The sequence below is a fragment of the Lampetra fluviatilis genome, chromosome 35, assembly GCF_964198595.1.
Source record: "Lampetra fluviatilis chromosome 35, kcLamFluv1.1, whole genome shotgun sequence".
In the NCBI taxonomy this organism is placed as follows: domain Eukaryota; kingdom Metazoa; phylum Chordata; class Hyperoartia; order Petromyzontiformes; family Petromyzontidae; genus Lampetra; species Lampetra fluviatilis.
This window is the reverse complement of record NC_136309.1, coordinates 3,151,911-3,178,731: the sequence shown is the minus strand read 5'-3', so window position 1 is coordinate 3,178,731 and position 26,821 is coordinate 3,151,911. Positions and strand designations below refer to the sequence as shown.

The window sequence follows — 26,821 nt, the reverse complement described above, 5'->3', positions numbered from 1 at the left end:
CATCGTCAATTCATTACCGAGGTCAGATCATTGTGCCGAGCGATGCATGTCCCTGATACCCTCCCAGTCGAATATCATCGCTATGGGGAGTGTTTAGGGGCCGTCCATAAATGACGTCACGCAATTCTGGACGATTTTTTACCCCCCCCCCCCCCCTTTGTCACACGGCGTCACAAAAAGTCAGAGGCCCCCCCCTCAAATATGACGTTATTAAGCTCTGCCCCCCAGAAATAAAACATGCTTCAAATCGCTTTTAAAATATTGTCATTGTAGTGCGTATTTAATGTGGCGCTGTACTCTGATGTTGTAGGAGAAAACATTCATTAAAAAGTCTATTTAATTAAGTAGAACGTGTTGTCTATATGTATTTCAAGTTGCGCATTTTGATGTGACGTCACATTTCTCACCCCCCCCCCCTCGTCACACATCGTCACAAATGTCCGACCCTTCCCCCCCCCCCCCTAGGTGCGTGACGTCATTTATGTACGGCCCCTTAACACAACAGGTACCTCTTTGTGGAAATGAAGACAAAAAAAAACCAGCGGTCATTCTTTTGAAGTTCTTCGAAACCTCCCTCTCCCCCCGCTCCCGTCATAGGAATGTAGAATTTCCGCCACTTGCTCAGAGCAGTGGAAGCAGATGCTCGCTGCTACCGAATTACAGCAGAATGACACAGTAAAACTTGAATCCTATGACCATTAAAAGTACTGTAATAGTATGCACGTACAAATGTAACATTTTAACAAACTACCTTCACATTACAATACTGTAATATATATTTAAAGTTTATATATAATATATGGCACTTATTATTCGTTTGAGATACGACTGTCAAAAAGTATTTTTGTTTGTAAACAGGATATTAACAGTACTCACAGACTCACACGTATGACTTGTTTATATGCATTTTGCCCTCCCCCCTCCCCCGGCCATAGCAATGTGGATTTTCCACCACTGGTTCAGGACCCCCAACTCGTTCGACTCTTGATCAGCGGTGTAAATAGTAATCATCCCTCCAAAAAGTATTCCGTGAAATATCGGCACTCCCAGTCCATTAATCGTGTTGATTCGGCGGTGGGGAGGGCATGATTATAACTCAATAATAAATTGTCTTTATTTAAAACACTGTGCTTGAATGTAGCGACCTCTAGTGGCTGCGTGGGTCACGTGAATCAATTTACATAAAAACGAATGCGAATCGAAACACTTTTGAGTCTGGTTCAGTGAGCCTTGGGCATTAACACTGAACCATGAGAATCCTAAAGGTGTCTTAGTCTGGCTCTGTGAGCATTGGGCATTGAGATTGAGCCCTAAGAATCCGAATGCTTCCTTAGTCTGGCTCTGTGAGCCTTGCGCATTAACACAGAACCCTAAGACGCCTCGAGGCGTCTGAGTAGGGCTCAGTGACCCTTGGGCATTAACACTGAACCCTACGAATCTTCGTCAATTGTTTCATCATTGCCACCTATGAAACACTATAGCATGTGTATGCACATGATTACTGATTACACATGGAACATAAGTCCATACACCTTCTTAAAACTAACATATATTGGGTTGAGATAAGCTAAATATATATATAATCAGCACCTCGGCTGCGACTCGGCTGTATTATGCAGTGGCTGCTCCCAGTAAACATGTGATTGGACCAACGTTGGCCCAACGTTGGCCCAACGCTAGACCTAACGAATCCACGTTTACATGGGCTCACAACTGATCAAGTTTACGTACAAACTAAATAATATCCATGAAAGCGCTGTTAGTAATCCAATCAAAGTAATCCACTGGGACATGCCAACAAAGCAACGGCAGTAGAGTGAAATCCAGTTACAGGCGAACGACACATGGATTACCGCTAAGCCGCCTTTGGTAATCTGATTACGGTAACGCGTCACTCTCCAACGTCACGGGTGCAGGGGTGTAAACATATGCTCAGTGACTCGTGTCATTTGCCGTACCCTCCGCATTACAGGGCGCAAGGGGGTGCGTTTTATAATCCGGTACATAACGCCTCCATCCCACGTTTGTCTCTCCACGTAAAGAATATCCCATCGGCAGCACGGCCTTCTGGGAGTGCATCTTATCAGCAACACAAGCAACGACTCGGCTCCGGTTTTGACGTTCAGCCTCTCGTCAGCGCGGAGTCAGGCTTGCTTGAACCAAACGGGAAGGAGCCTTTCAATTCCGTCACTAATCTTCTCCTTCGATGACAACTATAATGCCACGTAACTTTGGCACAGCGTGAAGCGCAGTCGGTGCATCAGTTGACCCATAACAACATGGGTTCTGTCACGTGACCTCCTCCTGCCCCAGCAGCGAGCCGTCGACACCTCGCGCCACGTGGCCTCAAGGTGCGCCTAGCCTGGTGACGTCACCGGGCCACTGGGCCGCTATTATTTGTTAACCTCAGAAACCACAACTCGCCTTTGCTTTCCGGAACGCATTATAATCTGGAGACTACGGTAATAAGACAGCGAGCCGCAAGCGCCCGTTATTGGTTATAAAGCGCTGCAAGTCTTCACATTTTAGGTTGCGAATGTACACTATACAATTTCCACCGATCCTGTAAACACGCCTAAGGGTGCGAATTCACAGTCAAGTAAAATAATCAACGCGAGTGATATATATATAGAGTAGCGCAGTTCACACCATTATCCATACAAAGTTTACAAAGTACATTGTCGTGTTCGTTGAGAAGACTGCCACACCCCCGCCAAGGGAATGTGGAGTTTCCACTACCACCGGACACGTCCACCCAAAGCTCAGTCGTATATATTCGTACGTACGACGCGTTTGTAATGCGGGTTTGTGTCTTGTCTTTTAAGCTGAATTTTCAAGAAGTGTGTTGACTCAATGTAAGGGTTGATGTCAAACGCACCGATTCGGGATGGTTTGTTCCCTTTTGGTCAAATAGGCCCCGGCAATAGGAATGTGGAATGGCTGTGGATCATCAGCGGAGATGAGCAGCACCACCCCGTGTGACACTGTCAACACGTGTGTTCTTTTACGGCGTGGGTATGCGACATGTTCAGGGTGGACACATTTTATTTTATTTAAACAATCAAAGTTTGTTTGTGCTATGAATGAGGGCCACTGCCCGAAAAGTCACCTAGTATATAATTTCCCTTTTAAGGCCACACACACAGCGGTGTCATTTGACGAATGTGTTTAGTTTTTTTTGTTTGTGGATGTGTGCTTGTGCACCACTGCCAACGCAGCAGCAGCACCAGTTGATGATTTGATTTAATTTCGAAGACAACTCCTCGCTGGACGAAGACCGCTCCCATCAGACCCCGGGGGTTCCGAAGAGGTGAGATTGTGCCTTTAACACGTAGGCTTTAGCAACCAATATTTTGTAAATATTCTGTAAATCAGATTGTAAATAGTGTGGCTTTGCTCTCCAACATACCGGTGTGCTGAATTAGTAACGAATTGGCATCTTCTGTTTACGTGACAAACCTTACTAATTGGCTGTGTTGGGTGGTGGCGGGTATAACGACACATTTTTATATTTACGCTATCTAACCCAAAAAAACTCTATTATGGAGATTGTTTCTGTCTCTGTCTCATTTACTGCTCTCGAACTGCAATATCTCCTACCTCTCAGGCCCTCTCTACTTATGTGCCGTGAATAAAGGGCTCTTGCCCGAAACGTCGTCCACTATATGCTTTCCCTTTAAAGGCCACGGTGTTATTGACTAATGTGTTGGCGGTTCCCCCGCTCTCCCCCTAAAAGCACGGAGGTGGCCGGGTGGCTCAAAGGTCAGAAACGTTGATCCAGCATGGCTGAGAACCCAGGTTCGAATCCAAGTTTCAGCCGCTGCCTTTGATGAAACCGGCGCATCAAGTGTAGCGAGTTTGATGGTCGTAGCCCGGTCACCAATGAGTGCATGGAATAATTGCGAAATAAAATTCGGTTCTGCACAGAAATAGGCTCTAGGTTCCAGCTCTGTTGTTGCCATCCCTCGCACCTCAACATACAAACGTAAGTATCTGTTTGACTGTCATGCGAAACATATTACTCTCATAGGCAAAGCGTGTGAGAAAGTGCTTGTTCTCTACCACGTGAAACCAGAGGTCACTTGAAGGGCTCTCAGAGGTAGTTCTGTGTTACTCACTTCTGTGGGCCAACACGAATGGATATGTCATCTCGTGACGTCGATAGCACAGTTTTCTCTAAAGGCAGCGTTACATCGCTGTGATTGGCTACTGATGCGTGCATAGCCAGCGTGTGATTGACTACTGGTGCCTTTATAGGCAGTGTTATATTACTGTGATTGGCTATTGAAGCCTCCATAGCCTGTGTGTGAGACCTACGTGATTAGCTATTTATGCCTCTATAGGCAGTATTAGATCACTGTAATTGGCTACTGATGCCTCTATAGGCAATGTTAGGTCACTGTGATTGGCTATTGAAGCCTTCATAACCAGTGTGTGAGACCAACGTGATTGGCTACTGATGCCTCTATAGGCAGTGTTAGGGCACTGTGATTGGCTACTGATGCCTCTATAGGCAGTGTTAGGTCACTGTGATTGGCTACTGATGCCTCTATAGGCAGTGGTAGGTCACTGTGATTGGCTATTGAAGCCTCCATAGCCTGTGTGTGAGACCAACGTGATTGGCTACTGATGCCTCTATAGGTAGTGTTAGGTCACTGTGATTGGCTACTGAGGCCTCTATAGACAGTGTTAGGTCACTGTGATTGGCTACTGATGCCTCTATATGCAGTGTTAGGTCACTGTGATTGGCTATTGAAGCCTCCATAACCAGTGTGTGAGACCTACATTATTGGCTACCAATGCCTCTATAGGCAGTGTCAGATTACTGTAATTGACTACTGATGCTTCTAGTCAGTGTTAGATCACTGCGATTGGCTACTGATGCCTTCATATGCAGTGTTAGCACTGTGATTGGCTACTGATGCCTCTATAGGCAATGTTAGGTCACTGTGATTGACTACGGATGCCTTCATAGGCAGTGTGTGAGATCAACACGAATGTCTGGTATTGTGCCCTGATGAAAGCTGAACCGTTGCTGTGTTGAACATCTGCTGAAACATGTCTGGCGAAAGCAATTGAAGTGTGAGGTAGCCAATTTCTGCATGTGCCGTGCCTTGAAGCTTGTTGAACTCCCGCGCACCGAAAGAACAAAAGACATTTAACGGCGATTTGAATTCACCAAACAGGCCTTTCTGAATGAATTATTACATGCAAAAGTGTACTGCGTAGTAGCAGTATACACTCAGGATTGATGTTTCCGATTCTAGAATAAACCCCAAAATGTAGCCGGGAGCGGACATTTCAGATGATTTATTTTGATTCGGATTGGTCCGAAAATATGACGTCAAGTGACGCGACGTCACTTCCGGGCGACGCCACGTTCGTTAGCAAGAAGGCGCGGCTCTGTCATCGCAAAATGACCCGAAAATCCGAAATAACATCTGAAGTTGTCCTTTAAAAATTATAATAATAATCTGACGTCCTTTATAATCGTCGCTGATGCGATTAAACATTAGGGGCGCGATGTGTGTTGTGCGTGCGTGTGTCCTTTGTGAGTTTGTGTGTTCAGAATACGGCACCTGCTTACTCTCAGCGTGGTCACGTGACTTTCAGTTGCACGTGTAGTTCGTAGAGGGGGGTGGGGGGTGATCAAACGTTTCGTGGGCCTCATTTTGAAAGGAATTGGTTAAAGCTAAGCAGGTTCAGCCCTGCAATTGCTCGCTCACGGCAACTGCTTGCAGAAGGCTCCTTCGCTAGAGGGGGGGGAGCTCGAGAGGGTCATGGTAGGGAGAGAAATGGCTACGAAAGGGTTAATAATGTTTGTTTGAAAGTTACCAGCAGAGGACGTTTTCCAAATGTCATGATGATATATTGTGCCGAATTCTAAGGAGAATAAAACTCCATTGAGGGAAAGGTCAACTGTCACGTTTCGTGCGCCAGACATCCTCTTGTTTGTGAGTTGACGGAAAAGTCTGGATGTGAAAAACACCCAGAGAAATGTGTGGAAAACCCACGCCAGGCATTACACACACACTACCACAAAGCATACACACACAGCAAACATCAAACAAATACACACTGCCACATAAGCACACACACACACCATACTTCACATGCCACAAGCTGCATACTCACAAAGAAAACATCACACACACACGCACGCCACACGCAGCATACACACAGCAGACATCACACACGTCACACGCAGCATACACACATAGAAAACATCACACACAGCATACACACAGCAAACATCACACGCACGCCACACGCAGCATACACACACAGCAAACATCACACACGTAGCATACACACACAGCAGACATCACACACGTCACACGCAGCATACACACACAGCAAACATCACACACGCAGCATACACACACAGCAAACATCACACACACGCCACCACGCAGCACACACATACAGCAAACATCACACGCACGCCACACGCAGCATACACACAGCAAACATCACACACGCAGCATACACACACAGCATACATCACACACGTCACACGCAGCATACACACACAGCAAACATCACACACACAGCAAGCATCACACACGCACCATACACCAACACACACGCCAATATGCAATATACACATGCACACCGCATTCAAATTCATGCAGCTGTTGTGAATGCTATCTGGAAATCAAACTAGGATCGTAGTGCATTGTCACCACCAATGTTGCTGTATACATCAACACACACACGTACACACATTCATTGGATGATTACTGTGTGTGTGTGTATACAGTACACGCAAACACACACACACACATCACGACCAAGTGGTGTGACATCGCTGTAGCCTCTGTGCCAGGCTAGGTGCACTTTGGGGTAATGTGAAGTCGCGAAGGCTCGCTGGCAGGAGGTTGTACGCTAGACACATGTGATGAGAGAACTTGTTGAGGCCACTCGCAGATTAACTACCCGTCCCAACACGCTGCGTTTTAATCACCTTTCTCTGCTCGTTGTAGCGAGGATCATGCCTTGAACTGCCCAGTAGCGTCCTTCATGAGCCTCCTGCACAGAGGCCGATCCTGACACCGCTGGCACCAGTCATCGGCAAGTGCACTCAGCCCCAAATCCTCCCCTACCACATCACTCCATCTCTTCTCTAGCCTGTGCCGCGCCCGTTTAGCCCCCTCTATGCGGCCAAACAGCAGCTGCTTGGGCATGCGGTGGCTGGGCATGGGGGCTACACGACCCAGCCAATGCATCCTCGCCTGCCGGAGGAGTTCACCACTGGGTCTGTGTCCAGATCTTTCAAGGATCCGTTAGCTCCTCGCACAATCCAAGTCTGGTTAAATCCAGGATGGATCGTAGGCAGGGCCAGCCTGAAATGTGAAACCCCAGTGCAGCATCTGGAGATGCCATTGTATCCAGGTGAATGTGTCTACCCTACATTCTAAACTGGTTTGCATTGCTCAGTCTTCCTGTAACGGAGCTCCAAATATTGCGAGCATCGAGCAAGGAGGGGCGCGCCTGTGGTCCACAAGACCGGGGGAGATTCGCGTGGGGCAAACGGGCGGGACAATTTCCAACGCAGCGTTGACGCAGCCGATGAGAACGACAATGCCGCTTGACCGACGTGAAAGTGAGACCTCTGCCACCAAAGCCCGGGGAGATGGTCGATGAGCACCCTGCCGAGGTACGGGAACTATTCCATCCTCTCCACAACCGTCATTGTATTTAAACTAAACTAAAACGAAACACTTGTGTGTGTGTGTGCGTGTTTTTTTTTTACCACGTAAGCAATGTGTGGCTCTTTTTCAGAAGTGACCTGGCCACACAGATGACAGCTCGACGAAGTGGGCCCCATCGCGTGGACATTTCCAGCAGCCGAATACTCTGAACGCAGTGGGTGTTGATTGTAAACGTGGAAGGAAAAACAACTCCACGCGACCACGGGGAGAGCGACACGCAAACTCCAAATATACAGCGTCGGGATCGAATCCACAACCTCCTGTATACCAGGCGAGGTAGTTAACATCTCCTAGCCGCCATGGCGCTCGTAAAATGATGACAGTGGAGTCGGTGTGGGGGGGGGGTGCGGAGTTAGACGGTAATCCAAATTACCCAGGCAGGTATTTTCTCTCTTGTAGTGGGAGAGAGGCGGGGGGGGGGCGACAGTAAGGTACTGCTTCTGTGTGGCCAGCTCGACGTTCATGAGTATCGTCCCCCGAGGTCACCTTAGAATGGGTTTAGCGGTCAGATCGCCGGCCGGGGAACCTTGACTCGGGCTCTGCTCGGGGGCATCAACATGCGATGGCATTGGTGATGGCCTGTACGGGGACTGGGGCTCCTCATTGGTACAGAGGTACAGAGAGGGGGGCTTTCTCGCACCGCGTGATCAGTCCTTGTCGCGCCCACCCTAAAACCACACGCGCGGACGCGCACACGTCACAGGTAAACATCGAAAAGCCTGACACAGTTACCCAAATTGGCACAGTTCATGCTCCAAGTTGGTTGTTGTTGTTGTTGATTTCCGCATGGCTCTTTCACTCTCTCTCGTTTAATTTTCTCCACTTGACATTTCCATGCCTGTGGAGTGTAAAATTGCGTGTTCAAAAATTCCCCCCCCAACCCCCACCCTGCAATCGTACTCCGTCAACACAACCACCACAACAACCATCGTCATTGTCACACTGTAACCTCATTGCTCAGCCCATACATCGTCTGATGCTGCTGCGGCTGCTGCTGTTGCTGCTGGTGCTGATGATGATGCTGCTGCTGCTGCAGCTGCTGCAGCTGTGACGAGGAGGGGGTCACGGCGGCGTGCGGGCCGACGTAGTTGAGGTGTTCCAGCGTCATGTGCCGACGACCGGCAAACGCCTGCCGCTTGGCCGCCGTGTTCGAGAGGCTCCACGTGCGGTAGTTGTCACCGCGCGCGACCTCCCGCACGCTCTGCATCCTCATCACGCGCCCCGTGGTGCTGGCACCCCCACCGGCGCCGCCCGCACGCTCGAACCCGCCGCCGCGTTCGCCGCGTTCGCCACCTCGCTCGGCCCAGCCCTTGTGCAGCGACGGCGTGGACCCCAGGTGAGCCTCGGCCCTCCGCGCCCGCGCCATCACGCGGTCCGGCGTCATGGTGCCGCCCGGCCGGCCCGAGCCCGAACCGGAGCGCGCCGGCAAACGCGGCGGGAGCGGCGGCGGCGGCGGTCCGGCCCCTGACGAGCCCGGCTCGGACTCTGCCTCCTCGTCCAATGAGAGCCGCGCCAGGAAACCGCGCCGCTGTTTGCCCGACTTGGATTGCGACGACGCCGCCGATGTCTGCTGCTGCTGTTGCTGCTGCTGGTGATGGTGGTGCGGCGGCGGGGGCGGCTGGGCCCGGTGTTTGCCGTGCTGCGCCACGGGGCCGTCGTGGTCGTCCGACGAGTCGCCCGTCGGCTGGTCGCTGTGGTGCGACGAAGACGCCGGCGCCATCGGCTCGTCGTCAGCCATCTGCTGATGGTGCAGAGCCGACGACGCCGACCGGCCGAGCGTCCCGAACGAGAATCCGCCGCCGTTGCCGCCGCCGCCGCTCGCCGACCGCGGGGGAAACCGCCCGCGGTCGAGCGCCGGCGTCGAGCCGTAGGTCTCGCCGGGGTAGCGGAGGGACATGCGTCCGGCGCGACGCTCGCGGTCGCTGCCACCGCCGCCGCCGCAGCCCGGCGCCCCCAGCAGGGAGCCGCCGGCGTAGTGCGCGGCGCCGGCGGGGCGCTCGTGCGGCGCGTGCCGCGCCGAGACGTGGTGCAGGCGGCGCGCCGAGTGGTAGCGGCTCGGCGCCTCATCGCTCGGGAAGTTGGGCAGCCGCTGTGAGAGGGTGCGCGACTCGCGGGTCAGCGACGGAGTGGAGCCGAACACCCCCGAGCGGTCCTGGGGGGGGGGGGGGGGGGAGGACGGGGGGGGGGGGGCGTGGAGTCACGTGCCAAAGTGGTTTGTGAGGCTCAAGTTGATTTGATCGAACTCGGTGGGTGCTCGAGAGAGTTCGTTTGTGACGGCGACTGATCTGAGGTCACCGCTCTCCCCCCGGGGGCCACCCCCCCCCCCCCATATCAAGCGTCACCACATTGCGTCACGTCAATCGTTGATGATGAGCAGGAGTCGTCATCATGAGGCATCGGTCAGATTGGGCTCGACCACGATCAAAGCTTTTTGCGGGGAAAAGATCGAGAGGGATCGAGAGAGAAAAGGGCCAATTCTGTCACCAGTTCTGGCACCGGAGCGCCGTTGGTGGCTTTGATGCGTCAGTGTTCAACCCAGTGCCGGATTATCCCGGTAACACAAGTAGCTACATATGATATGGGCCCCGCACTTTCAAGGGCCCCACGTGAAATGCTTTCAAGCTATCAATTCGGGTCCAGTGATTCTGCACTTGCTCTATTACTATAGTACTATACCGCCTTCAAATTTTATGAAGACCGGGCGTTTAAGGTTAGCAATTTGTCGTATGATCTGGCTGTATAACAAATAAAAAATACAATGACTTTACCGTGCAAGTAAAAAATGTGTGTTTTAATATTTACGTGTTTATTTATTTATTTAGGGCCCCTTTATAACAAATGCTACAGGCACCGCACTAGTTTCATCCGGCACTGGTTGAACCTCATTCGCACCGCACGTAGCCAACAGACTAAACAAAATGTTAACATTTTCTTGCTGTGGATTTCACACCTGATGATGATTGCTTGTGTTGCAGTCGAAACGTCGTGAGAATTTTTATTGTTTTATATTTACATTATTTTAGTATTTCCCTTCTACGTGACTTTACCGAAAGAACCAAGAATATGAATTCCTGCAGTCACGAAAGCTTTAAATCAAAATAAAACGGCAGTTCTAAAGAAATTCCTGTTCGATCTCGATTCCGGCTTCCTCGTCATCGGAAGGGAAGAGCGTTCCAGACGGCCGCAGAAGCGCCGCATCTGAACGCACGCGACGCTGTGACCACCGTCTCTGTCCGATGGCTGAGTCGGAGTTCGCGTGCTGGTGGTCTTTGCTCGTTGCAGCCGAGATCAGCGAGGTACCTGCGGTTCATTTGTAGCCAGCACCTAGCGTGTAATGAGTGCGGCCTTGTGGCGAAATCGTTCGGCAACCGGAAGTCAACGCAGCACGGCGAGCACGGAACTGGATAATTAGGTCGAAGATCGGCAGCAGAACGAATGCTCTAAGGAGCCCCCGCCCGTATAGCCTTCAAAGGTTCATCTTCTTGGTTCTTTCGGTAAAGTCACGTAGAAGGGAAATAATAAAATAATAAAACATAATAAAATAATACAATAATTCTCACGACGTTTCGGCCACAACGCAAGCAGCCGTCCTCAGGTGAAGAACAGGTCTGTCGGAAAGACAGCGTCTGTATTTTATAATGTTTTATTTTTATAATTTTAGTATTTCCCTTCTACGTGACTTTACCGAAAGAACCAAGAAGATGAATCCCTGCAGTCACGAAAGCTTTAAATCGAAATTTCCTTCAAAGGTTGTTGGGGCAAGTGCTGTTCGCGAGCACCTATTAAGGCCGGCACGGCACTCGACGGCCAATGCTGATGTTTATGTGCCGCGCCAGGTATTAATTTGAGGCTGAGTCGACCTAAGGCGGCGGCCCAGGAATTATTTGGTTATTCGCCTCGCTCTTACTGACCAGAAGCAGCAGTGCCCTTCACGAGCCTCCTCCACACATATAACACACACAGACAAAGATCCCTCCTGCACAGACTGTTGGGGCAAGTGCTGTTAACGAGCACCTATGAAGGCCAACAGGGCACACGAGGGGTTGGTTGGCCAGCACCACGCCCGGCCGCCTTTGTCTCCCTCGTGGCGATGTTTACACACCGCGCAAGTTACTCATTTCAGGCTGAGCCAACACAACACGCGCACGCATGCGAACCTTCTCGGAGCCGCTCCTCCACGTGTGCTGCTGGTGGTGCCGGTGCCGGAACGACTGCGGCGTCGCGCCCGTCGAGACGCTCGATGCGACGGACGGCGCCGGCAACGCTCCCCCCATCCCACCGCCGCCACCGCCGCCGCCCACCACCATCACCACGCCGCGCTCGCCCTCGTCGGAGTCAACGAGGGCCGCCGACACGGAGAGCGTCACCTCGCCGCCGCCGCCGCCGTACGCCGACTCGTCGAGCACCGGCGTCGATCCGTAGGCGCGGAAGCAGCGGTGGCGCTCGCCCCTCGCGTCGCGCTCCGCCAGCGCCGCCGCCGAAGACGCCGCCGCCGCGGCCGCCGCGTTGCGCTTCCAGACTCGCGCCCACTCGTCGGCCACGGAGCGCGTCCCGGGCTCGGGGCTCGGCCGGCGGGACAGCGAGGACACCGCCCCCCCCGCCGCGGGGCCCACGACGACCACGCCGCCGATGCCGCCGACGCCGCCGCCGGAGGAGGGCGCGGAGCCGGGCAGCGGCGGAGTGAGGGCGAGATGCAGGGGCAGCGTGCCGCTCGCCAGCTCGGCCAGGTGCCGCTTGCGCGAGTAGTAGTCGCTCATCTCCTTCTCGGCTACGGGGGGGCAGGGGGGTGGAGGGAAGGGGGGGGGGAGGTTGAGAGAGCGCAGTGGAGGAGGTGGAGGAGTTGAATTAGAAGTGGTGAGACGCGGGTGGTGAGGGAGGTTGTCGAGGTGGTAGAGGAGATGATCGGGGAGGTGGTAAAGGAGGTGGTAGAGGAGGTGGGAGTGGAGTTGGTAGAGGAGGTGGCAGTGGAGGTGGTAGTGGAGGTGGTAGTGGAGGTGGTAGAGGAGGTAGTAGAGGAGGTGGCAGTGGAGGTGGTAGTGGCGGTGGTAGTGGAGTTGGTAGTGGCGGTGGTAGTGGAGTTGGTAGAGGAGGTGGTAGTGGAGGTGGTAGAGGAGGTGGTAGAGGAGGTGGTAGAGGAGGTGGTAGTGGAGGTGGTAGAGGAGGTGGCAGTGGAGGTGGTAGTGGCGGTGGTAGTGGAGTTGGTAGAGGAGGTGGTAGTGGAGGTGGTAGTGGAGGTGGTAGAGGAGGTGGTAGTGGAGGTGGTAGTGGAGGTGGTAGAGGCGGTGGTAGTGGAGGTGGTAGAGGAGGTGGTAGTGGCGGTGGTAGTGGAGTTGGTAGAGGAGGTGGTAGTGGAGGTGGTAGAGGAGGTGGTAGTGGAGGTGGTAGAGGAGGTGGTAGAGGAGGTTGTTTGTGTTGCGATCGAAACGTCGTGATAATTTTTTATTATTTTTCTGTCTACGTGGCTTTACCGAAAGACCCATAGAATATGCCATCATCATTATTAATAATAATCGCAGTTGGCCGCGCAAGGGCGCGGAGGGAGCTTTTTAAATGTAATCTGCAGAACTCCGCTTCGGGTCGTCACCACCTGGCCCAGTTGTCGTCGTCTTGGGCCGAGGGAGGCTGCCAGCTGCTGTCCCGGGTGAATCTGCCAGTCTTACCCGCACGTTAAAGACCCACGTGTGTGTGTGTCTGCCTGCCTGCTGGCCACCACATGGCATGGTGATAGCGGTCCGCTGGTGCCACACGCGAATCTGCTGTGGTCACGTGTTAGTATCCCGTGTCTGTCTGCTGGCACCACACGGCATGGTGATAGCTGTCTGCTGGTGCCACACGCGAATCTGCTGTGGTCACGTGTTAGTATCCCCGTGTCTGCCTGCTGGGCACCACACGGCATGGTGATAGCTGTCCGCTGGTGCCACACGCGTTTACTGGGGTCACGTGTTAGTGTATCCGTGTCTGTCTGCTGGCACCACATGGCATGGTGATAGCTGTCCGCTGGTGCCACACGCGTTTACTGGGGTCACGTGTTAGTGTATCCGTGTCTGTCTGCTGGCACCACATGGCATGGTGATAGCTGTCCGCTGGTGCCACACGCGAATCTGCTAGGGTCACGTGTTAGTATCCCCGTGTCTGTCTGCTGGCACCACATGGCATGGTGATAGCTGTCCGCTGGTGCCACACGCGTTTATTGGTGCCATGTGTTAGTATCCCCGTGTCTGTCTGCTGGCACCACATGGCATGGTGCCTACCGTGCCTACTTGCAACCACTCATCGTCTGCTGGTGCCCGACACGTGCCGATGCTATGCGTGCACCTGACTGGTATGTAAGTATCACAATAGAGGGTTTTTTTGGGTTAGATCACGTAGATATAAACGTGTCGTTAAACCATCACCACTCGACGCAGACAATTCGTGAGGGTTTGTCACGTAACCAAAACGTGTCAATTAGTTACTGCTTCCAGCACACCGCTGTGTTGGGAGACTAAACCCACATCTCAAACTTGAGTACGACGTTTCGCCGGAGATTACGAACAGCGCCACAAGTGTGAAGAAGTCTTCCTGTTACGGTATTAAATCGAGCAAAGGTGATGCCATCACTGGAAGCCTACCGGGTGCGAAGAACAGAGGAAGAGGGGGAGGGTGGGGTTAATGTAGTCATGTAAATTCCAATAGATTATATTAATCTTCTTGGTTCTTTCGGTAAAGTCACGTAGAAGGGAAATAAAAAAATAATAAAAATGTAACATAATAAAATTATTATATTTATATTACTATATTATATTCTTATTTTATTTTATTATGTTTTGTTTTTATTATTTTTATTATTTTATTATTTCCCTTCTACGTGACTTTACCGAAAGAACCAAGAAGACGAATCCCTGCAGTCACGAAAGCTTTAAATCGAGATTATATTAATCTGAGAATATTATCACAGATAACAATATTGGTGGCGCAAAGCCTGGCGTGTTTCAACTGATATGAATACCACGTTGCCTGCCCCGTACCAGCAACGCACGCTGGAGGCCTGTACGGCACGTCACGGCACGGTTGTGTCTTTTTCCACTGGTGAGCGCGCCCCCGGCGTGGGAGACCCACCGAGGCGCTTGAGCGAGTTGAACTGCGCCACGTGCGGCTTGGAGCCCGGAGCGACGCCGTAGGCTTCGGAGAGGTACAGGAGGTGGGGGTGCGAGTGTGAGGGCGCCAGCGGCGTCATGAGGGCGGCCGTCACGTGCATGTTGTCCAGGCGCGGCTTCTCTGCGGGCGGCACCACGGACACGCTCACGAGTTCAGCTCGCTCGCTCGTTCGTTCGTTCGTCACCAATTCCGTTTGTTTGCGAATGGACTGGATGGGTTGAATGGAAGGGATGGGTCGAATGGAACCAGATGGGTCGAATGGACTGGATGGGTCGAATTGAAGCCGATCGGCCGAATGGAAGCAATGGGTCGAATGGAACCAGGTGGGTTGAATGCAACCGGATGGGTCGATTTGGTCACGTGGATGTTGTCCATGCGCGGATTCTCTGCGTGCAGCACCACGGACACGGTCGCTCGCTCGTTTGTTCCTTCATCCGTTCCATTCCGTTCTTTCGCGAATGGACAGGATGGGCCGAATGGAATGGATGAGTGGATTTCGGTCAATCGCGAATGAGCGAATGGAAGGAATGAAACTGACGCGTCGATTTGGGACGGATGCAACGAATGAGTCCAATTCTCAGCACCCTCCCACCCTATCTGTCCCCCCCCTCCCGTAAAAAATAAAAACGCAGGTCACCCCCCCGACACCCCGCCCCCGAAGTCAAGAAACCCCCTCCGCTGTCGAGCCACGCCCGACGTGACGCGGCTGATGATGCTGATGACGTCACCGCACCCATGCCCGTCACCACCCGTCCAGCGGCACACGTGAGAGCCAGAGGCCGAGGCTCTTCCTCACCCCCCCCCCCCACCGCTGCCGTTCCATCTCCAGCCGAGTTGAATCGGACAGGCGATCAAATCGTCTTAGGTTTTTTCGGTAAAGTCACGTAGGTAAAAAAAAAAGAAAATTAATGAAAGTAAAATAAAAAAAAATAACAATTTTAAAAAAAATTCTTTATTATGAATAAAAAAATGTTTACCTACGTGACTTTACCGAAAAAACCCTAAGAATATGAATCCTTGCAGTCACGAAAGCTTCAAATCGCAACAAGACGCAACAGCAACGCGCAGAGCAACACGGAGGGGCGTGTAGTGAAGCGACGCGGCACGTTTGCGCAGTGTGCGGGAATATAATCATATCGTGTGTTTAGTTTGTTGTCCTTCCCCCGCGCCTCCGATTAGCGCAGTTGGTTGGCGCAGTTGGTTGGCTACGTGCGGTGTGAAAGAAGTTCAACACAAGACAAAGATCCCCCGTATAGCCTTAACAGACTGTGGGGGCAAGTGCTGTTAGCGAGCACCTATGAAGGCTGGAAGGGTACACAAGGGGGTGGGTGGCCAGCACCACGCCCGACCGCCTTTGTCTCCCCAGTGGCGATGGTTACACACCGCACCAGGTACTCCTTTGAGGCTGAGTCGACCTAGGGGAGGCCCAGGACTGGTTCAGATAATCGTCATTGGTGTTGACCGTGAGCGGGAATCGAACCCGGGTCGTCAGGTTCATAGCGCAGCGCGCTAACCGCTACACCACCGCTCCCCACACACACACGCATACACCAGCAGTCCCTGAACTACTGCGTTGTGGTGTTCTATGGTCTTGGGTCACCATGAAGAACACATTCTGCTGCGACGGGATATGGTTTCCCCCGTCATTTACAGATTCGATTCCTGCGCCGATGTGAGTCAGCCCCCGCCGGGTATCGAACTCGGGTGCCGAACGACCCTTACACCCTCCCCGCACCACCGCGCGGCGCGCACCGCCCGGTGCGGTGAGAATAAAAAAAATGTCGATGGAAATACGAAACGAAATGAAATATTTAGGCGGTGTGCTTTCCACCCGCAGGGACGAGCCGACGGGAGTAATGAGGTGAAATCGGGAACAGCTGCGCCGCATGTGAGCGAGCGAGCGAGTTAGCGAACACGCGAGTGAACGAGCGAGTGAGTGGCCGAGCGAGGCAGCGAGTGAGCGAGCGAGTGATTGAGCGAGCGAGTGAGTGAGCGAGTTAGCGAGTGGACGAGCAAGGCAGCGAGTGAGCGAGCGAGTAATTGAGCGAGCGAGTGAGTGAACGAGTGAGTGAACGAGCGAGTGAGTGGTCGAGCGAGGCAGCGAGTGATTGAGCGAGTGAGTGAGCGAGTGAGCGAGCGAGTAATTGGACGAGTAATTGAGCGAGCGAGTGAGTGGTCGAGTGAGGCAGCGAGTGATTGAGCGAGTGAGTGAGCGAGTTAGCGAGTGGACGAGCAAGGCAGCGAGTGAGCGAGCGAGTGATTGAGCGAGCGAGTAATTGAGCGAGCGAGTGAGTGGTCGAGCGAGGCAGCGAGTGAGCGAGCGAGTGAGTAAACGAGCAAGGGAGCGAGAGAGTTGATGACCGAGTGAGTAAACGACCGAACGAGTGACCGAACAAGTGAGTGAGCGAGCGAGTTGGTGGGCGGGCGAGTGAGTGCGCGATGAAGTGGGTGGAGGAGTGAGTGAGCGAGCGAGCGAGTTGGTGGGCGGGCGAGTGAGTGAGCGATAAAGTGGGTGAACGAGTGAGTGAGCGAGCGAGCGAGTTGGTGGGCGGGCGAGTGGGCGGGCGAGTGAGTGAACGAGTGAGTGAGCGAGCGAGTTGGTGGGCGGGCGAGTGAGTGAGCGATAAAGTGGGTGGAGGAGTGAGTGAGTGAGTGAGCGAGCGAGTTGGTGGGCGGGCGAGTGAGTGAACGAGTGAGTGAGTGAGTGAGCGAGCGAGTTGGTGCGCGGGCGAGTGAGTGAGCGATAAAGTGGGTGAACGAGTGAGTAAATGAGCGAGCGAGTTGGTGGACGGGCGAGTGAGTGAGCGATGAATTGGGTGAAGGAGTGAAAGAGCGTCGTGGGTAAACGACTCTCGCCGTGGGTTCTGCGATCGGTGGGGCTCCCAGAGTCGCCTGCTTTGATTTCCCTGCTCTTAGATATCGGCATGAATAATGTACCCATGATCATCATCATCACCACCACCACGATCCATGGGCAAATAGCCCGTGGGTGTCCACTGCACTTTTCCTCATTCGTTTCCACTTTGCTCGGCCTCGTAGCGATACGCTCAAGTAGTTCCCGCATCTTTTGTGGCACCAATCTCTTACGATGTCGTCTTCAAGACGTTCTCTGTGAGGTCTTCCTCTCTTTACGGCTCCTTAAATTTTTTTCCGAACAACAACAACAACAACATTTTCCTGTTGTAGTCCATCTTACGCACGTGTCCAAATAGTTTCCTTCCCATCACTGCGTGCATCAACGGGTCGTCTTCTTCAAAGTGCAACCTTTTTTTAAATCTTATATTCTTAGTTCTTTCGGTAAAGCCCTTCTACGTGACTTTACCGAAAGAACCAAGAATATGAATCCCCGCTGTCACGAAAGCTTTAAATCTTTTTATCTTACTCTGTAGGCGCAGCTTCGATGCAGCAGCAGCATCCTCTCTGTAGCAATGCATTTATATTTCCACTATACTGGGACGCACCGAATTGAACGTGGAAAAATCCACCTTCAATTCTGATTTTCCTTTGTAATTTGCTCTCATTAGAATCCGGGCTGCGACCATCACCGTCACTCAATCGTTCCGACTGGAGGATCCGATTGCATTCCGCGGTTCGTCGCCTGAAATCCAGGATCCGGAACCACGGGGGGAGGGGGGGAGGGGGGGTAAGATAATAGCAAAGGGTGTGATCTCGGGCCGGCTTGTGCGAGACACGGCCACACTGAGACTTCTCTCATGAGCCTCGTGAATCGATCACTGTTGGGGTTTTTTTTTGATGATGATGATGCGGCGGAGAGAGAGAACGAGACCGAGATGGAACTAATTTTTTTTTTTACCAAAAGATTCGCGTCTTCTCCCCAGCCCCCGAAGGCATCACGGCACCTTGATCATCAGCGCGCGCGCGATTTTATGTTTGATTTTGTTGTTTTTTTATATCAAATATGTTTTCTCCCACAGAGCTGCGCGGGCTTTGAAGACAGAATAAGATAGTGGTAGAGTTAGTAATAGTATATTTCAGAGGTGAGTGCGTTTGCGTGTGTGTGGTGCTCGCTAACAGCGCTTGCCCCAAAATGATGTGAAGGCTAGGAGGGTGGTTTTTTTTTAATCTTGTCTTTGTGTCTGTGGTGGGAGCGGTGGCGCAGTGGTTAGCACGCTGCGCTACGAACCCGGTGACCCGAGTTCCATTCTCACTCACGGCCATCAACACCAGTGGCGATTATATCTGAAGCGGCCCTGGACCTCCGCTAGGTCGACTCGGCCTCAAATGAGTAACCTGGTTGCGCTGTGTAAACATCGCTACTGGGGGGAGATAAAGGCGGCCCGGGCGTGGTGCTGGCCAACTACCCTGTCGTGTGTCGCGTATCGGCCTTCATAGGAGCTACTCGCTAACAGCACTTGCCCCAAAAGTCTGCTGGTGCCTTCTGGGGTTCTTTGTCTATTTTTTGTGCGTGGGAAAAATCTGGCAGGGCACAAACCGGCGTAGCCATTGGCAGGTTTAAGACGCCATCGGTTTAAGAGGAAGAATAATCGGACAACGGTGGACGGAGATGACAGCCACCCACAATCAACTGAGTTCACAAGGACAATTATTCATATATAATGACGACAATGATGAAGACGATGATGACGGTCGAACAAAATGATGGCAGTCTGGCTACTCGGCAGGTTATATAATAATAATACGATGAATAATTTACGGTCTTTTGTCAATAGTGGGAGAGATTGTTTGGAGTTATTTCGTCCGCGCCGGTGAGTGCGAGTTGATGAAAGTGGTGGGGGATGGAGGGGGGAGGGCACTTGGGTGGAGGGGGGGTCAAGGGTGGGAGTGTATGGGATAGTTGGGCGGATAGAATGAATGCAAGACCGATTTATATTTCACTCGACGACCGTGTGTTAGCTACGGCTAACACATCAGGTTGCGTGATGCTTCGTGCGTCGCTTCGCCACCGCTGCGCCACCACTCCCCCCCCCACCACCAGCCAACTCCTTGGCATGGATGCGGGTAATGGAACAGCAAAACTAATCTACGATACGGGCCTCGCAAGAGAGATAATCTGCGGGTGCATTTGGCCGGCGAGTCTACTGCGCCAATGTTCTGTGCGCGCGGGCGCTCAGAGGGAAATCTGAGCGACCGCTTCAACCGATACCCGGATCTCCAAACAGCATCCGACTCTGCGGCAACTGGTTTCTGTTGCTCATGCGACGCGATGCTGATGAGTCTCTGAAGGTCCAACCTGGGGCAGAGATGGCCTGCACCGTAATGTAAGAAATATATATATGTATTTATATATTATATATATAATAAACAGTGCCGATTATAATTATTCATGTGTACAGGCAGTTTCCACCGAGTCTCAAGACTCCCTCTAAACAGGGAGGGGTTCTGCTGCATTGAGGATGTCTGGCCATGAGTCCCAACGATGAGAGATGTCGGCCTTCGTCTGGGAAGGAGCTGGAGAGCTCGGAGAAGACTCGAAGCACCGCCGCGTGCCAAGAGGAGACAACTCAGCACGACCGTCTCCTGCCCCACCCCCCCACCGCGACTCCACACACACAACACCTGGCAAGCCCTGCTTGTGGTGGTGCTTGTGGTGGTTGTGGTGGTCGACCCGTGGCACCTGCTGGGTCTGCCCCGTGACCTCCTGCCAGCGGGCGTTCGACACTTCACGTGGCCCTCAAGGTGCACATGGCCTGGCACAAGCGTCATGGTGACGTCACCGCCACTTAGTGGCGAATGGCGGTTGTTGTGTGTATGTTGGTGGGGAGCGGTAGTGTAGTGGTTAGCGCGCGACCCGGGATCGATTCCCACTCACGGCCAACACCGGTGACGATTATTTAAACGGGTCCTGGGCCTCCCCTAGGTCGACTCAGCCTCAAATGAGCACCTGGTGCGGTGTGTAAACATCGTCACTGGGGAGACAAAGGCGGCCGTGCGTGGTGCTGGCCCACCCACCCCCTCGTGCGCCGTGCCGGCCTTCACAGGTGCTCGCTAACAGCACTTGCCCCAACAGTCTGTTTATGCTACACGGGGGATACGTGTCTTTGGCGCTGGAGGCCCCTGGTGGCCTTCAATGCGCCCCCCCCCCAGAGAATTACACAAAGAGTGACAACCTCCCCCACCATCATTATCGTCGTGATGCTGTCAAACCCCCCACCCCCCCCCCAATGGTTTCAAATGTGTGGCTGTCCTCGCACTCATGATGTCTTATCGGCGGCAGTGAAAATGAGTGAGCTAAACAGGATTAAATTCTGCTTATCTTGCGTGATGTGGGACCCTGACGCCCGCTCACAATTGCCCCACTCCTGCGAGTATGGATTTGGCTCTCGTGTAGAATTAATTGGGATGCGCTATGTACAGAAGATAATTTTTATCTGGGGGGGGGGGGTCTTTAACGTCTGATGATGATTGCCTGTGTTGCAATCGAAACGTCGTGATTTAATGTAATTTATTTTTATCTTTTATTTGTATTTATTCTTTTCTTTACCCACGTGACTTTACCGAAAGAACCAAGAGTAAGTATCTTTAACGTCCACTGTCAGTGATGCGGATCGCGCGTTGACTATTATTTTGTAATTGTTGTTGACGCACACCGCAGTATTAATCAGGACGGCCCCCGGGTTCGAACCGCGAACGCCTGCAACAAAGCACGTGTGTGTGGAGTTTGAATGTTCTTACGATTGTCCTGCATGGGTTACCTCTGGGATTCTGCGCGTTCTCACCAATGGCTAACCAAAGACAAAACTCCTCCGTATAGCTTTAACAGACTGTCGGGGCAAGTGCAGCTAGCACCTATGAAGGCCGGCACGATACACGAGAGAGTGGATTCTCGGCACCACGCCCGGCCGCCTTTGTCTCCCCCGTGGCGATGTTTACAAATCGCAACCAAGTGCTCATTTTAAGGCTGAGACGACCTCGGGGAGACCCAGGACCGATTCAAATAATCGTCACTGGTGTTGATTCCTCGAGCGGGAATCGAACTCGGGTCGCCGGGTTCGTAGCGCAGCGAAGCGCTAACCACTACACCACCGCTCCCTGTCACGCTCCATTCAATGTGAACGGGTATCGGCCAAAAAAACATCCCAATGTGAAAAAAATTTACCTGCACATTTGCTTAAATTGGGGAATACAGCAGCAGCAACATCGCTCCCGCTGGTGCAAAAACCTTGGCAGGACCCTCCTGAGAAAGACGCGTTGAGACTCAGTGAGGCGTTCCTAGGGCGCCACGGTGGTGAGCTGTTAACTACCTCGCCTGGTATACAGGAGGTCGCAGGTTCGATCCGGACCATGGCACCTGCTGCTGCTGCTGCTGTATATTTGGCGTTTGCGTGTCGATCTCCCCGTGGCCGCGTGGATTTCTCCCCGGGTCCTACGGTTTCGCCCTCCACGCGATAAGCCACAGAGCGCTGCGGTAGATCTAGCGAGGCCTTACCCCGGCCAAATAAAAAAAATTCGCTTCGATTGCTTCCCTGCTAATTCAAAACATCAATGAACAAACGCGGTGGGAACACCTCAACCCCCCCCCCCCCCACGTTCCATCATCCCCCCCACCCACCCCCGCCCCCAACTCGGCGCCCCGTCCCCCCCAATTAATGTCTCTCAATCACATTACAGCGGCGTTCGCAATTTTTTTCGTTTTGCTTTAAATAAACGTTATTAAGTGGTGAATACATTTGAACAAAAATGGTAAACAGACGCGCAATTGGCTTTCAGTCGACCGCGGCGATCGCTTAGAACGCAATTTGTGTGGTCGTTTGTTGTCGTTGTTGTTTGTTGTTGTTGTTGTTTGTTGTTGTTGTTGTTGGGGAGACCCCCCCCCCCCCCGTTCCTCTCTAACGAGCTCCGAGCCGTCTGCTACCCTCCCGTGGGGGTAACGCCGCGACGTCACGTCCACACGAACAACAACAACAGCAACAACAACAACAACAGCAACAACAACAACAGCAACAACAACAGCAACAACAACAACAGCAACAACAACAGCAACAACAACAACAGCAACAACAACAGTAAACAAAAAGACAAAGATCCCCCCCCCCCCACCAAACGACCCGGCGACATTTACACATCGCACCGCAGGTACACGTTTGAGGCTGAGTCGACCTAGGGGAGGCCCAGGACGGGTGTCGGTTGCCGTGAGCGGGAATCGAACTCGGATTTACCGGATCGCTGCGCCACGCCTCGCCGCACACAAAGACAAAGATGCCCCGTATAGCCTCAAGACACTCGTGGGGGCAAGTGCTGTTAGCGAGCACCTGCGAAGGCCGGCAAGGTACACGAGGGGGTGCGTGGCCAGCACCACGCCCGGCCGCCTTTGTCTCCCCGGTGGCGATGTTTACACACCGCACCAGGTACTCATTTGACGCTGAATCGACACGCGCGCACACACATACATACACATACACACACATACACACACACATACACACACATACACACATACACACACACATACATACACACACATACACACACATACATACACACATACACACACATACACACACATATACACACACATACATACACACACACACACATACACACACATACACACACATATACACACACATACATACACACACACATACACATACATACACACACACATACACACACACACATACACACATACACATACACACGCATAAACACACATACACACACATACACACACATACACACACATACACACATACACACACATACACACACATACACACATACACACACACATACACACACGCGCGCGTTTTTGTGTCCCGCGAGAGTTCGCCGTCGTGATTATGCAAAACGTGTTTAGCCTGACAGCTTCCCTGTCGACTTCGGTTACCGCTAATTAAACACTCCCATCGACAGCCGCGCGTTGTGGAAAGCGCGTTACGTAACACGCGCGTAGGTACCATTCTTTTTGTGTGCCTCCCCTGTAACGTGTTTAACTTACGCTGGTGGTGAGGGGGGGGGCTTGGCATCTAAGGGCCTTCACCAGTGCATTAAAAAAAGCAGCGTTAAAAAAACTAAAATAGCCCATCGGAACTGATCAACCGAACATCGCACTGCCAGAGAGTGACGGGACCGCTTTGCGGATCGTAAGCTCGCTTGCCTGCGTGCCATTACGAAAGGTAAGTCCTCGCTTAACGCGTTTCCGCTACAACGCGTTTCCACTACAACACGGCTCATCTGTTAAGGACCACGACGAGAAACGCGCACCGCTATAACGCCACCGGTGCCCGTTATAACGCGACTAGTGCCCGTTATAACGCGGTTTCTGCGCTGTCGGCAACAAACCACTTTCTTGATCAGCGCAGCTGAGCGGTGCGGGAATTCTGGGTGTACGCGCGGAGCGATACGGCACGTACTCTCATCTCAGCTCATTGCGCCAACCATGGCAAGACCTGCAGGCCGATTATTTCGTCGTGAAAACGTGATTCAGCAGCAGTGACATTCCTCACTTGACGCGCGTCTCGCTGAACGCGGTACGGAACGCATTGACTGCCGCGTTTAGCGAGGGATCGCTGCGTTTTGCGCTTTAACAACTTTGCTGTGCATAGGCCCAGAGGTCACCGAAAGGTCAAATGGAAAGCAGCAAGATGACGTGGGCTGGGGTGGGCTCAGGGGTCAGGAACGACGAACGCCTCCCTCACTCCTGGAATCCTGTGTGGTCACACTGGGTTCTACCACTCGTGATGAAGCCAGTTCGTTATCGAGTCATCCTCCTACCGAGTCATCCTCCTACCGAGTCAACCTCCTACCGAGTCACCCTCCTGTCGAGTCACCCTCCTACCGAGTCATCCTCCTACCGAGTCATCCTCCTACCGAGTCACCCTCCTGCCGAGTCACCCTCCTGCCGAGTCATCCTCCTACCGAGTCATCCTCCTTCTGAGTCATCCTCCTACCGAGTCATCCTCCTGCCGAGTCATCCTCCTGCCGAGTCATCCTCCTACCGAGTCATCCTCCTACCGAGTCACCCTCCTGTCGAGTCATCCTCCTACCGAGTCATCCTCCTGTCGAGTCATTCTCCTGTCGAGTCACCCTCCTGCCGAGTCACCCTCCTACCGAGTCATCCTCCTGTCGAGTCATCCTCCTGTCGAGTCATCCTCCTGTCGAGTCATCCTCCTACCGAGTCAACCTCCTGCCGAGTCATCCTCCTACCGAGTCATCCTCCTACCGAGTCATCCTCCTACCGAGTCACCCTCCTGCCGAGTCACCCTCCTGCCGAGTCATCCTCCTGCCGAGTCATCCTCCTACCGAGTCATCCTCCTACCGAGTCATCCTCCTGTCGAGTCATCCTCCTGATGAGTCATCCTCCTGCCGAGTCATCCTCCAGTCGAGTCATCCTCCTACCAAGTCATCCTCCTGTCGAGTCATCCTCCTACCGAGTCATCCTCCTACCGAGTCAACCTCCTACCAAGTCATCCTCCTACCGAGTCATCCTCCTGTCGAGTCATCCTCCTACCGAGTCATCCTCCTACTGAGTCATCCTCCTACCGAGTCATCCTCCTGTCGAGTCATCCTCCTACCGAGTCATCCTCCTACTGAGTCATCCTCCTACCGAGTCATCCTCCTGTCGAGTCATCCTCCTGTCGAGTCATCCTCCTACCGAGTCAACCTCCTGCCGAGTCATCCTCCTACCGAGTCATCCTCCTACCGAGTCATCCTCCTACCGAGTCATCCTCCTACCGAGTCACCCTCCTGCCGAGTCACCCTCCTGCCGAGTCATCCTCCTGCCGAGTCATCCTCCTACCGAGTCATCCTCCTACCGAGTCATCCTCCTGTCGAGTCATCCTCCTGATGAGTCATCCTCCTGCCGAGTCATCCTCCAGTCGAGTCATCCTCCTACCAAGTCATCCTCCTGTCGAGTCATCCTCCTACCGAGTCATCCTCCTACCGAGTCAACCTCCTACCAAGTCATCCTCCTACCGAGTCATCCTCCTGTCGAGTCATCCTCCTACCGAGTCATCCTCCTACTGAGTCATCCTCCTACCGAGTCATCCTCCTGTCGAGTCATCCTCCTACCGAGTCATCCTCCTACTGAGTCATCCTCCTACCGAGTCATCCTCCTGTCGAGTCATCCTCCTACCGAGTCATCCTCCTACTGAGTCATCCTCCTACCGAGTCATCCTCCTACCGAGTCATCCTCCTACCGAGTCATCCTCCTGATGAGTCATCCTCCTGCCGAGTCATCCTCCAGTCGAGTCATCCTCCTACCAAGTCATCCTCCTGTCGAGTCATCCTCCTACCGAGTCATCCTCCTACCGAGTCAACCTCCTACCAAGTCATCCTCCTACCGAGTCATCCTCCTGTCGAGTCACCTTCCTACCAAGTCATCCTCCTACCGAGTCATCCTCCTACCGAGTCATCCTCCTACCGAGTCAACCTCCTACCAAGTCATCCTCCAGTCGAGTCATCCTCCTGTCGAGTCACCCTCCTACCAAGTCACCCTCCTACCGAGTCATCCTCCTGTCGAGTCACCCTCCTACCAAGTCACCCTCCTACCGAGTCATCCTCCTACCGAGTCATCCTCCTACCAAGTCATCCTCCAGTCGAGTCATCCTCCTACCAAGTCACCCTCCTACCGAGTCATCCTCCTACCGAGTCAACCTCCTACCAAGTCATCCTCCTACCGAGTCATCCTCCTACCGAGTCATCCTCCTGTCGAGTCATCCTCCTACCGAGTCATCCTCCTACCGAGTCATCCTCCTGTCGAGTCATCCTCCTACCGAGTCATCCTCCTACCGAGTCAACCTCCTACCAAGTCATCCTCCTACCGAGTCATCCTCCTGTCGAGTCATCCTCCTACCGAGTCATCCTCCTACTGAGTCATCCTCCTACCGAGTCATCCTCCTGTCGAGTCATCCTCCTGTCGAGTCATCCTCCTACCGAGTCATCCTCCTGTCGAGTCATCCTCCTACCGAGTCATCCTCCTACTGAGTCATCCTCCTACCGAGTCATCCTCCTGTCGAGTCATCCTCCTGGTGAGTCATCCTCCTGCC

General features: G+C 52.9%; 1 protein-coding gene across 1 annotated transcript in view; it reads right to left on the bottom strand.

Moving 5' to 3' along the window:
• Positions 1-470: 470 nt before the first annotated feature.
• LOC144944517 (uncharacterized) overlaps positions 471-26,821 on the bottom strand; it is a 93,791-nt gene continuing 67,440 nt past the window's right edge. The window contains exons 4-6 of the mRNA XM_078872727.1: positions 14,814-14,972; positions 11,873-12,483; positions 471-9,867 (exon numbers count right to left, since the gene is read on the bottom strand). Coding sequence (XP_078728853.1) covers positions 8,653-9,867; positions 11,873-12,483; positions 14,814-14,972 — 1,985 coding nt within the window. The 3' untranslated portion in view covers positions 471-8,652. The remainder of the gene's footprint in view (positions 9,868-11,872; positions 12,484-14,813; positions 14,973-26,821) is intronic.